Genomic DNA, 12,608 nt, shown 5'->3' on the forward strand with positions numbered 1-12,608 from the left:
ACCACAACACAGTCCTGACCTTTTCTCTCTTAACAGGTTATACCTACTTCTACAAAGCCAACAAGTACTGGAAGTTTAACAACCAGTTATTGAAAGTGGAGCCTGGATACCCCAAATCAGCACTTAAGGATTGGATGGGCTGCCCTAACGAAGACTCCAATACAGGTGGTGGAGGAAGTGACCGAGACCGGGAACGTGAGAGAGAACGTGAGCGTGAAAGGGAGCGAGAGAGGGAGCGCGCACGAGAGCGTGAACGTGAACAAGACCGCACAAATGAGGTGGACAAGACTGAGGAAGAGGGCAAAAAGGAGGAGACAGAAGTGCTCATAATCGAGGTTGAAGATGCACCCAGCAGCAGAGGAGGAGCGGCTGCCGTGGTGGTGCCACTCATGCTGTTGGTCTGTGTCATTTTTACACTCGGCGCACTTCTCTTCTTCCGCAGGTACGGCACACCGAGACGCTTGCTCTACTGCCAACGCTCCCTACTGGACAAGGTTTAAATGTTTAAGAAGGGATCACGGGAAAAAAAGGGAAGGGGTGGAGAGAATTGAGAATACAGAAGACGGGGACTTATTAGCGAAGCAACACCAAGGAGCGAAACTCAAGGTTTTCACCCAAAAGGAAGACCTTTTTTTTTGTTTACTTTCGAAATGATGCCACTCAGAATCTCAGCATTTGAATATTGCCTAATTAGTGGTCTTGAATGTTTTGCTTTCACACCTGTGCCGAGCTCTTCCTGCACGCTGTACAAAGGCATACGGTACTTTCCCCCCCGCCAGCGTCTCTATCACTTCATCTCTCCCCTCTTCTTCTCTCAGCATCTTTCCCTTCTGGTGTAGCCAATGACGCCAGCTCATCGCTGTTTGTTTAACCTCTTGTAAATGTCATTTTAAGGTTGTGAATGTTTTTGTATGTCCGACTTATTGTGAACTCTTACCCTCTGTCAAAACAGAAGCCAGATCAGAAGACTTTGTATTTACTCAGGTTGCAGCTGAAGCACATTTCCAGCAGCCTCATGCAACCTTAAAGTGCCCATATTATGCTATTTCAAGGTCTACAACAGTAATTGAATATGCCCGTGACACTAAAACGCGTTCATATTCCTATTATTGGTCAAAAATGGATTTACTATGTCTGAATTTAAGATCAGTGAGTGTAAATGGTGTCAGTTCAACCATATCAATTCAAACCAGAGTCCAACCATGAAAATTCAATGGAACTAGTTGATCAGCCCAAGCCACCATCACAACTATAATTTGAGTTTAGAAATTGCTAATACTCGACATATTGTCGATTACACAAACCAGCTACAGTGTTTAAGGGACCAGTAGACATTTGTGGACATCCAATGAAGACCATAGGTTGGCATTATAACTAGCGTTTCAAAATCAGGGTTTCTGCAGCTTTCATTAAGTCAAATTTAAGACTTCAGACCTTTTTAAGATCAGTTTGAATACATTTTTAGACTTAAATATTTAAGATTAAATGGTAAGGATTTTTTTCTAATTGTCTGGTTGGATCAATGGAAAGGATAAGAAATAACTAAATTAGATTTTTTTAATCCACATATTTAAAATAATGTGTAAATAAACATGCATTGTTTTTAACAAAATATTTTTAAAATTAATATAGTTAAACCATATTGGCCTGATTAGGTAGACATACAAGGAAATAAAGGTATAAAAGGAAAACTAAGATCTGTTTAAAATTATTTAATATATACAAAATTTAAATGAATTTAATACCTACAATTAAATTTTTTTTGAGACATTATAAGACTTTGAGACCCCACAGACACCCTGAAAATGGACGTCATGCACTTTGAATTTTAAAATGATGCATTACTTTGTAGAAAAGGTGTAATAGGGGCACTTAAATCACATACCAAACATACAAAAAAATTGCAGTGATGGAAAATCTTAAACCATTAAAGCTTGCGTTTAAAAATATTCTTCCATGATGCAAGAACCTTAAGAGGTGGTCAAAAGGTGTTGCATCACCATGGTATTCTCTTTAGTTCCATATAAATGCATGAACATAATCACTTCATACCATGGTATTGCCATCTCTGAACCTTGGTGCTGCCACTTGCGCAGTTACCAAATGCACAAGATGTCATAAAAAATGGTTTGCATTTGTTCATGAATAGTTAATTTTCACAGGGTCCATTCTCACCCCATGCAGCTCCCATCTCAGGTTAAAGAACAAAGTCATGTGCCAAGATAATTGATGATTCTCCACTAACAATGCCTGCAAAGCTGTGCTGTGTTTCTGCCTGTGTGTGTGTGTCCTTCAGTAGTATGGCTTTATATTGTACTGTATTTTAAATAATTACTATTATTGATAATGATGATGCCGTTATCATTATGATTATTACTATTGTTATTGTTCTCCGTGTCAAGAATGTGTTTTTTATTGAAATGTCATTAAAAATGTCCTGCTGGACAGGCAATAATGTATGTCTTATGAAGTGGCCTTAATTTAGGAGAAACTGAACGAATGGGTGGGTTTGTATTTTTGAAATGAAATAAATCTTAAAATATGACATTTTCACTGCTTGTGTTTACAATTATTGATAACTTGTCGTGCTTTTTTATGGGGATTTTGAAGTTTTCATTAAAAACAATAATGATAATAATATTTAAATGATGATGATCATCTAAAAATAATTGTGCTTGTTTCAAACCTTTTTTATGTTCAAGTCAAAATAAACTATTTTGTAAGTTTTCTTTGCTGTCAGATTTTTCTTTTTTTGACTGTTTATTTCAACTAAACATTTAGATAATGTAATAATTCACAAGGAATGACATTTTGGGCATAGCAGAAGGAACACCACATATATAACTGAATATATGTAAGGGGGATTACATAATTAGAACTCAATACTCATATTTAGAGTACATTTCATATTTAAATGCACATAATAAGATTACGGTTACATGACTACATAATATTCAGACATGAGATCGATTATTAATAACTGATCAATCCTTCGTGACAAAGAATTTCCCAAGAACCTTTGCACAGTAATGACAGGATGCTTTTACATAAAATTATGCATTTCACTTTAAAGGGAAAGATTAACCAGAAAATGTACTCATTGGAATTTATTTAATGAAAATTTAATCACAATTTACTCCAATGGTTTCAAACCTTTTTTAGATTCTTTCCACTGCTAAATACTAGAAGAAATGTTGTGACCATTGACTTCCAAGTCTGCTTTGACACAATCTATATTGTAAAAACACTATAGAAAAAGATTAATTGAATTGAATAAAGTAAGAAAACCAAATACTCAATGTCAATGGTTACAGGTTTTAAGGTTTCTTCAATATAACTTTTGTTTAACAGAAGAGAGAAAATCCTAAAAGTTTAAAACCACTTGAGAGTGAATAAATAGTGAGTAAATTTAAAGGTTTAGTTTGCCCAAAATTAAAATGTAAAGATGCTGTAATGTGCATGGACTCAATATGTTTAATTGTTCTCTGTTATCTATATTGTAGGTGATTTAGGTAAGCTCAGAAATTCGACAGAAACAGTTTTACATGCTCATTCAGAAACAGAAGAATTACCCTTAAAATGAAAAGCTCTGCTTTGACCATATTTGGAATGGTCATGAATATTAATGAGCTCAGCTTTGACTCTGCAGCAGGTGTCAGTGCCTGCTCTCACACACAGCATGACATACTCTTAAATACACCCATACAAAATAATCGTATGTCATATGTTCATTTGAAGCTGAACGTATATAAACACAAAGTAATTAATATTAACCTCTGCATAAATAGTAAAGTTTTATAAAGTATATTGGCATTATTTAACTCAAGACAAATCACAGTAAGAGCTAAGAGATTTGACATGATGCATGAATGTCATGCATATTTATAATTATGGGTGCAATGTAACAGTCTGAGTTTAGTTTTACTTTGCCTGTTCTTTACCAGAATTTTACAGAAAAACAAGGCAGCAATGGTGTTTGACGCTCATGGTTTAACAGCTCATGGTTCTGCCGGCAGCTAGCTCACAGCAATTCTCACATGGTCGTCCACTAAAGTTAAGCAGGGCTGCGACTGGTCAGTACTTGGATGGAAGAAAACTAGGCTGCTGGAGTAAGTGGTGTTAGTGGTGCTCAACCTGTGGTTTTTGTGGGTCTTAACACCTCTGTATATTGATAGGGACTCTATATGGCTCACTCAGTGAGCACCATCTTTCAGATAAAACGTGTTTAACCGAGGTCCTAACTCTCTTTGGACATTATCTTATAATTCAGCTATGCCTAGGTATATGCAAATTTTGATTCTATGGCACCCTTAAGTATTACATTTTAGTTTGCATTTTCAAAAATATAATAATACTAAGATGTGATTTTTTTAAATAGTTTAAGATAAACAAAAATGAACCAAGAGGTAATGTAATCTGATTGCATTAGATAGTAATAGAATCATGTCATCAGTAGGCCCACATGGAATCTGCGTGCGCAGAATTCCGCAGATTTCTGCAGATTTTTAGCCCATCGTTAATTCTGTTTATTTACTTGAGTAAATGTGTAAATCTAAATTTATTCAGTTTTTATTCAGTAATGTATTACTTTTTATTTCATATATTAAGGTTTTAGTTATGATACTCCGCTGGATACTCCCAAAATAATTCCGCAGAAATCCGCAGATTTTTACCAAAATTCTCAGAAGAAATAGCAAAAAACGTCCGCAGATTCAGTCTGGCCCTGGTCATCAGTATCAGATGACACTATCCAAGTAATCTACTAGCACTGTCCCGTGTACCATTACAGCAGAATATTTCCATTATTTCTGCATAAGCTCTCCCTTTGTCATATTTAACCAACTTACTCCTGAACAACATTAGCGAGGTGAAAGGATATTTGAATCTCTGTCCTAAACTCCAGCTGCTCCTCTTCACCTGCATACGAATCCAAGACTATTTTCCCCAGCCATACTTTCCGACCTTCTCTTAACCTCAGAAAGTCGACCTGTAAAACACATCTCACATCAACTCATCTGGACTTATGACTTTCACTCAAATTAACGATGCCCCCACATACAAAATCTTGCATAGAATCACCTTTATTTCTAAGTCATTTCACTCTATACTTTTCTCTCCTCCCTGTTGCTGGCACTCGGAAACTCTTGGCCATATAAATGGGACGGAAAAAGCAGGCTAGGTCCAAGGATTAACTGAAACCAGGAATGATTATAATTCTGCAAACCCTTTTGGCACTGTTCGCAAGGAAACATATCTCTGTTATAATGCAAGAGTGTGCGTCTTTTGAGGATAATTACACTTCCAGATACTGATTGAGACTCAATGATATGCACAAATGAGAAAAGTGTTGGTGTGCATTTTAACAAAGAGAGCTGAATGTACTTTGCTGTTTGGAGTAAATGTCTGAAGATGGATAATGTTTTGGCTCTTTGAATCGAGTCACGAGGCTTTTGGGAGGCGGACGCTTTTCGAGGCCAGCGATCAAGGAGAATTCCAACAACATCTGGAATCCCATACTGCCCCAGAAAGAGAAAAACACAGCTTATCTGCACACACTACTGATGTTAATACAAATGATACGACCTAGAGCTTGATCTTTTCTCAATCAGACATCTGTCTAAACATCAAGATATAGTCTAGCACATACTCGATGACGGGCATTCAAAGATTGCTTAAGTGTGTGCTGATCCTGAAGGCACTGGGTTTTGTGTATATATTTCAGTCAAGAACTCCACTCCTTTTCTCTCTGTGCACATTTTGAGCAAGTTCAATCTTTTCCCAGCTGATTCTGCAGTATGAAGAACAACCTCAGCACTTTCAGCTCTGCCCACAATTCCCTCCATCTCTCTCTCTCTCTCTTTTTTTTTTTCTCCAGGCAAGTAGAGTTGAGTTTCCTCAGTTTCTGCTAAGTAACTCACTTTTTTCTTTTCTTAAACAAGGCTTAACTGAAAACATTAGCTGTACCGCAAACATTTCAAGTCTTTCTCTCAAAACACATTTGAAGGTCTTTGGGTAAAGAAGACAGACTTGCCTGCTCTTTGTGATCCATTTTATGTCCTCGCTCGCCTCTGCTTATTGGAGTGAAGTCAGTCACATGCTATTTAACACCTCTGCTTGACATGCTGTGTCCATTTCTACCATTATAGAGGGAATGTGTCTCTTTCCAAGCCTAACATGAAAAAGGTAACAAACATTTATGGTAATTCAAAGTATAAGTGTGTTAAATAGGACTCCTTAAAATGAGTACACAGTTAGCTACTCACAACACTTTCTTGTACTTTTTTCTGAAAAGCCAATGATAATATAAATGAAAAACAATGTCTTAAAGAGATGGTTCACCCAAAACAGAAACTTCTGTCATAATTAAACAGGCTCCACTTGTTCAAAGCTGTTAAGAGTTTCTTCTGTTGAACACGAAAGATATTTTGAAGAAAGCTGAAAACCTTTACCCGCTGATTTCAATAATGTTTGTTTTATCTACTATGGAAGTTAATGGTTACAAGTTTTCAGCTTGTTTCAAAATATTTTCTTTTGTGCTCAACAGATCAAAGAAAAATAAATAAATAAATGAATAGTGCTTCATTTTTTGTGAATTATCCCTTTAACGCAGAGAAAAATTGGTCCTGGACCAGATTGATTGCCTAGCTTGCTCTCAACTATTATGAGGAGTTAGCATATGAGTACAAATCAGAAATATATAAGGCAGATAATTTGCCTTTAATTGTTTGGACACTTTGAAGCATCTATTAATAGTAATGGGTGGAAAAAGGATTCCTATGCAAAGTGAAAAAAGATAAATAATAATAAATCAATAAATAAACAATAAAACAATAAAACAATAAAAAATCAATAAATAAATCAATAAATAAACTGTTTTTTTTTAAATCAAGGAATAAAAATTGAAAAATTTCCCTTTAAATCAAGATTAACACTTTTTAACAAATGTCTTTTTTAAAATATGTTTTACAATAATAAAATAATTAACATTTCAACAAAAACATTCATACCAAGAGAACAGGAATGAATGAAGGATGACTATAACTAAAATTATAGCTAAAAACAGAGACAAGTTAAACTCTTACTTTGAATGACTTCAGCACATCTGCAGCCACATGAGCACACCCTCTGTGTGAGCTTGATCGGCTTTCTTCAGTCTCTCCCACAGATCAGTTACTGCAGTGGTTTTTTAGCCACCTCTGTGTTATTAAAGATTTTCCAGACATTTTCCAATAAGGTTTAGATTAGGACTTTGGACAGGCCATTTCATTTTTAAGGAACTTTTTTTTCTTATTTTTGCTACATAATAGAATTAAATAATAAAACTTTTGACTAATTGGGTGATGAAAGCAGAGAAGGAACCACAAGTTTCCAAATGCAGTATCTGCTATGCTGCTGTGTCAGAGGCCCAACTCCGACATAAAACATGACAAAAAACATGACACTTCAACTCCCAAATTTGCAATCACCTTGGCTTTGAGTCTTTTCCTAGTTTGACAAGGAACAATGTTTCTAGGTTCCATATCTAAAGTGACCGTGCTTTGAATGTATGTTAATCTGGCCTTTAGATTTTTTTCTGTTGATGAAGATTTGGACACTGCAAGGCTTTTTTTTTAGTTAAAATTTATGTTTGCTGTATGCTGAGATACAAATCTTTACTAGTTCAGCACAGAACTGGCAAGCTGCATACATTGAACAGACTGAACTTTGAGGATCACAGCTTTATCTGGTCCACTCGTGTGTTTATCTTTAGTGGACGACCAGCTTTTTGGGGGACTTGAATGAGCTAGTAATATTGTAAAGATGCAATATTCTAGAAATTTTTTTGGAATGACTTTATTCCCTTGCTATGGTTGAAAGACTTGTCCCTTTGGTCTTCATAAGGCACTTTAGAACGGCTCAGTCTTGAAGTGGAAAGTTTGGTTATCAATTAAATAAGGCTTTTAAGATAAACATTTTGCCACCAGGTGCCAGATGAACACCAATGACTGGGAAATATCAAAGTAATATTTTTTAAATATTTTATTTAAAATTTTTATACTGTGCCTAAAAGTATATGAAATTCATGAAATATTATTTAAAATGAAACCTGCTTTCATTCCTATTAGGATAATTTTTAAAAAGCAGCGACTTCAGAAATGTTGTTGATTTTACGTTCTCTAATTTTGTTCTCCATCGTACATAGAGTCTTGTTGTGAAAAACGCTTGTTTCAATTACAAAAAAAGTCGCAGACATTTGATGTTAATATACAATACACAATAGAAATTTGACAACAACCGCTAATTTACATAAATTCTAAATGCATTGCATTTACACAGTGGACGATCATGAATACAGTTATGGGTTTCTGCACTTCACTTGAAATGTTGTTTTGTTTTATGAATTGTCTATGGGGACCCATAAAGAACATCTGTTTTGTATAATTATCCACACTGGGGATAGTCTGCTCACACTCAAGCTGTTTTTATTAATATATAATACTTTCTGCCCGTTTTACTATGACAAAGCAAACACTTCATACATGTTTCATTACTACTCAAACCCATTTGCACCAGAGTTTGCATTTTACTACATGTTGCTACAGAACAAATGTAGTGAAGTAATGCTGAGTGAGCTAGAAATGCACATAAAAGAAAGGAGGCACCTGCAATAACGTGGTGAGCTATGGGAAACATACTGTCTACACTTAAGACAGGGTGTGGTGTGAGCAGAGGAGTATTTTTCCGTCGATCCAGACAGAGATTGCGGGGAGAAAAAAGGTTAAGGGAAGTAAAAACAATCAACATCTATAAACTCATAGCGTTGGTTCTTTCCCACCTGGTTTAAAAGGCAATCACAGCCAAAATGGGCAGGAAAAGACTCCCCATCGGGAGCTGCTGAATCAGTTTTGTACTTTTCTTGCTACCAAATGCAGCAAGCTGAGCTACACGAACTGTGACGCAATACATCCTTCCAGTCCTGCAACAGTTAACTGGACTCTTTCTTCACCTTATGACTTTAATGACTGGACTGCCACATCAGAAGCATGAGGTATACATTCCCCTCCTTGTCTGTCTTTAATATTTCCTTTTTTCCACCCAGTCCTCCCCCTGTTCTCGTCCAGTTGACTTGCATTAGTTGTCCTCTTCCCCTCCTCCAACACCAAACCACATATGGTTCCCATATATAAATGCATGTCATCAACGTCCAACTCAAAGCAAAGGAAATGGACGGGAAACATGATGCACGAATACAACTTCACCTAGATTCTATAAGTGTATGAAATGTCTGCAAAGCAGTGGTTTCCAGCTTTTGCTCTGTAAGCTGAATTTTTGCATGAAGAATTCAAGTTTTTACAGCTTGAACCAAGCGGCTTTGGGGGTAAGGAGAAAAAGAAAGGAGGTTAGAAAGAGTTCTGAGATGCCACATCAGAGGAGGGCTTGGAAAAAAGAGACTTGTGGTTAGTTTCTCCAACTGCTGGACACAAAGGGCAGTGCTGTGGGAAGAGGGGGGTCTGCTGAAGATTGCTTAAAATGTGTTTACACTGCTCATTCATCAGCAGTTATCATAGAACAGACAGGATGTGGTAGTGTAGCCTGATCTGAGGGCTGGGCAATGGGGGAGTGTGTGTTATCCTTACTTCACCCAACCAGGACAATATTTCAAACAAAATGAATAGCTATTCGTCTTTCTCTATTGCCTAAAGAAAATTTTAAGATTAAAAAAAGTGTCACCATGATGGGTTTATTGGTGCAGGACATCCTATCACTTAAATTCGCTCCGAAATAGTAAACCAAAGAGACACAATCATGTGGGTACATGATGGGGAATAAAAATATCTAACTTTGTCTTGTTAAAGGGGCCCAAACTCTGTCCTGATGGGCCGATGACCTGCAGAGTTTAGCTCCAACTTTCTTAAACACACCTGCCTGGAAGTTTCTGTTATAACTAGGAGCAGGGGTGCCAGCAGGATTTTATTCAAAGGTATGCACATATCTAGCACCACCCTGCCCAATCATCTTTTATTACTAAAATTGTTTACAACCCCTTGAATGGTATAGCGGTTCCATGCGAGGAGGCTGTGCAGCTGGATCAGAATTGTCCAATTATTGAGACACGGGCTGGGCTCAGGTGCTGACGAGACTGCGGTCTTCACCCCATGTGGGGAAGCAAATATTTGTTCCATTAATTTTAGGCAGTTTGGCAAATGTCTCAATTAAGTTTAGCTGTTATAAGGAGAGTTTTCTCATTTTGAACCTTGTTTTAAACAATAGCAGTCTAAATTGTAATTTTTAGCGTGCGGAAAAATCGCCAGCAAAACTAAATCTGATAGATTTGATTACCCATCCCCCACTATACAAATACAAACACTTTAAAACTCACAAAAGCACAATTTTTTATTCTTATTCTTTCTTGCTTTGTCAATATATTGTAGTGCACCACACCCTAGGAGCTTGATTAAATGGTTCAGGTGTGTCTATGTGGGGTTGGAACTAAAATCTGCAGCACACCAGCCCTCCAGGACCAAGTTTGGGCACCCCTGTGTTAAGCCTGGTTTATACATCTGCATTGAGTGATCAGCGTGACCCACGGCGCATGCCTTGCTTCTGCGCGCTGTTTGTGTTGCTCTGCAATAACACTTCCGTAGACTAGCTGGCAGTAGGTTTTTATGTTCCTTTGTGTTTCTTCGCTGGTGTTTTGTATTTTTTGAACGTTATCTTAATGTAGAAGTAGCTCAAGCTTGCTCATTTTGAGGCAGGAACCGGCAGACGTGCAAGAATTTTAATCATAAGGTAAACACAAAACAAAACTTTCCATCTAGAGCTCCATCACAGGACTCAACACTTGTAAACACTTGCTCCAGCGGGTTCGCACGGCTTTCTGTCCCGCCCACGCTCGTCAGCGCTACCAAGCCAACCAATCACAGAGCTTGCGCTACGCGTCATTGTGACATGTAGTTACATATTTTGAGGGGTGCGTGTCGGTCACGGCGAGGGTATGTGATCACGTGCAGTCTGCGCCAGAGCATACGCTTGACTTAGAAGTATAAATCAGCCTTTAAAGGATAGGTTCCGTTCGTGTGTGTGTGTGTGTGTGTGTGTGTGTGTATATATATATATATATATACACATACATACACACACACACATATGTATGTGTATGTATATATATATATATATATATATATATATATATATATATATATATATATATATATATATATATATATATATATATAGTAACTTTATTATAATATTATAATATCTATATAATATTATATATTTATATAATATTATAATATCTCTCAATAATTTTGAACCCCTTTTGCCTTAAGAGTTGCCTGTACTCTTCATGGCATAGGCTCAACAAAAGACAGGAATCTTCAGAAATTGTTTTGTTGATACGGAATTGCATAATGCAGTTGCTGCAGATTTATTGGCTGTACATCAACAATGTGAATCGCCTATTCAAGCACACCCCAAAGGTGATCTATTGAAATGATATCTGGTGGTTGTGGATGCCCTCTGAGTCTAGTGAACTTAATGTCATGATCAGTGTGACATGGTATGCTATCCTGCTGAAGTAACTTAATGTATTTTACTCATTAGGTATGGTAAGGATTACTTGAAATGTTCCCACATGAATGGTTGATAATGGATTAACATTACTCAGCAGCTGAACAAGTGTATCTTTGCACTTTGTATATAATGTTTGTAGTAAATCCATCTGTAAATATCCCCATAGTTTTTCTATTACTGCACTTTATATCTTATTCCTGTCTCCTGCACTCGCCGCTATTGCACTGCTGGTTAGACCTAAACTGAATTTCGTTGCAATGTACTTGTATGTGTGTAATGACAATAAAGTTGAATTTAATCGAATCTAACTTCTGTTTAATGCTAATGTTAAAAACAAGCATTAAGTTAAGTGCACCATTCATTCTGAAACCTGTATGACGTTATTTGGGAAGTCAGAAATGACTCATGGCTAGGCTATATTTATATCTAAAAAAGCATTGAAACGGATTCAAATTATATATTTTTTAATCTGTACAATGTTTCTGAAGTTGTAAAGTGTGAATCCTCATTTTAACGCTGTTTTAGCTGTATTAACATCCCATTATGAATTACAGACTCCTTGCAACCATGTGTAAAAGTTTTAGAACCTACCACGTCAGGAATTTAAGAACTGAATAACACTTACGTAGACATGGTTACTGATTGATTTTGTCACAACAGTGAATTTATAACAAGTTGACATAAGGTGGCTTAAAAAAGAAACTATGCCAGTATCTTGACATTTATCCCTGTGCTCCACAGACCACCAAAATGAAAAATTGAAATTTAATCCTATTTAATTTTGTTTCTTCTGTTAAACACAAAAGAAGATAATTTGAAGAATTAGCCTATCAAAATATCTCTCATTACTATGGAAAAGCTAATTCCTCTTTTTATATATAACTGATAACTGGCTACCATAAAAACACTTTTTTCAGAATGAAAGGGAATAGTTATGACTGAATTGCTTGTTGTGGTAACTTTGTTTTTAACATGTGAAAAGCATGTCGCAGAGCTTCCTTTTCTCTATAATGAAGCTCATCCACTTTTTAGGCACACTTGTTCAGCTGCTG

The 12,608-nt window shown here is 36.5% G+C and overlaps 1 protein-coding gene and 1 long non-coding RNA gene across 5 annotated transcripts in view; one reads left to right on the forward strand and one right to left on the reverse strand.

Annotated features, from left to right (window-relative positions):
* The window catches only part of mmp14b (matrix metallopeptidase 14b (membrane-inserted)), a 22,343-nt gene extending 19,615 nt beyond the window's left edge, over positions 1–2,728 (forward strand). The window contains exon 11 of one of the 2 annotated variants that reach the window (XM_005171310.6): positions 37–2,728. In XM_005171310.6, the coding sequence (XP_005171367.1) occupies positions 37–500 (464 nt within the window). In that variant the 3' untranslated portion in view covers positions 501–2,728. 2 annotated transcript variants of the gene reach the window in all.
* The window catches only part of LOC141378608 (uncharacterized), an 11,883-nt gene continuing 1,039 nt past the window's right edge, over positions 1,765–12,608 (reverse strand). Inside the window, exons 1-3 of one of the 3 annotated variants that reach the window (XR_012393487.1) lie at positions 7,083–7,196; positions 6,032–6,169; positions 1,765–4,987 (exon numbers count right to left, since the gene is read on the reverse strand). This is a non-coding gene — a long non-coding RNA (uncharacterized lncRNA). Of the gene's footprint in view, positions 4,988–6,031; positions 6,170–7,082; positions 7,197–11,373 lie in introns of those variants that run through there. The other 2 variants (XR_012393485.1, XR_012393488.1) reach the window with 2 other exon arrangements.

The sequence above is a fragment of the Danio rerio genome, chromosome 2 (assembly GCF_049306965.1).
Source record: "Danio rerio strain Tuebingen ecotype United States chromosome 2, GRCz12tu, whole genome shotgun sequence".
Taxonomy (NCBI): domain Eukaryota; kingdom Metazoa; phylum Chordata; class Actinopteri; order Cypriniformes; family Danionidae; genus Danio; species Danio rerio.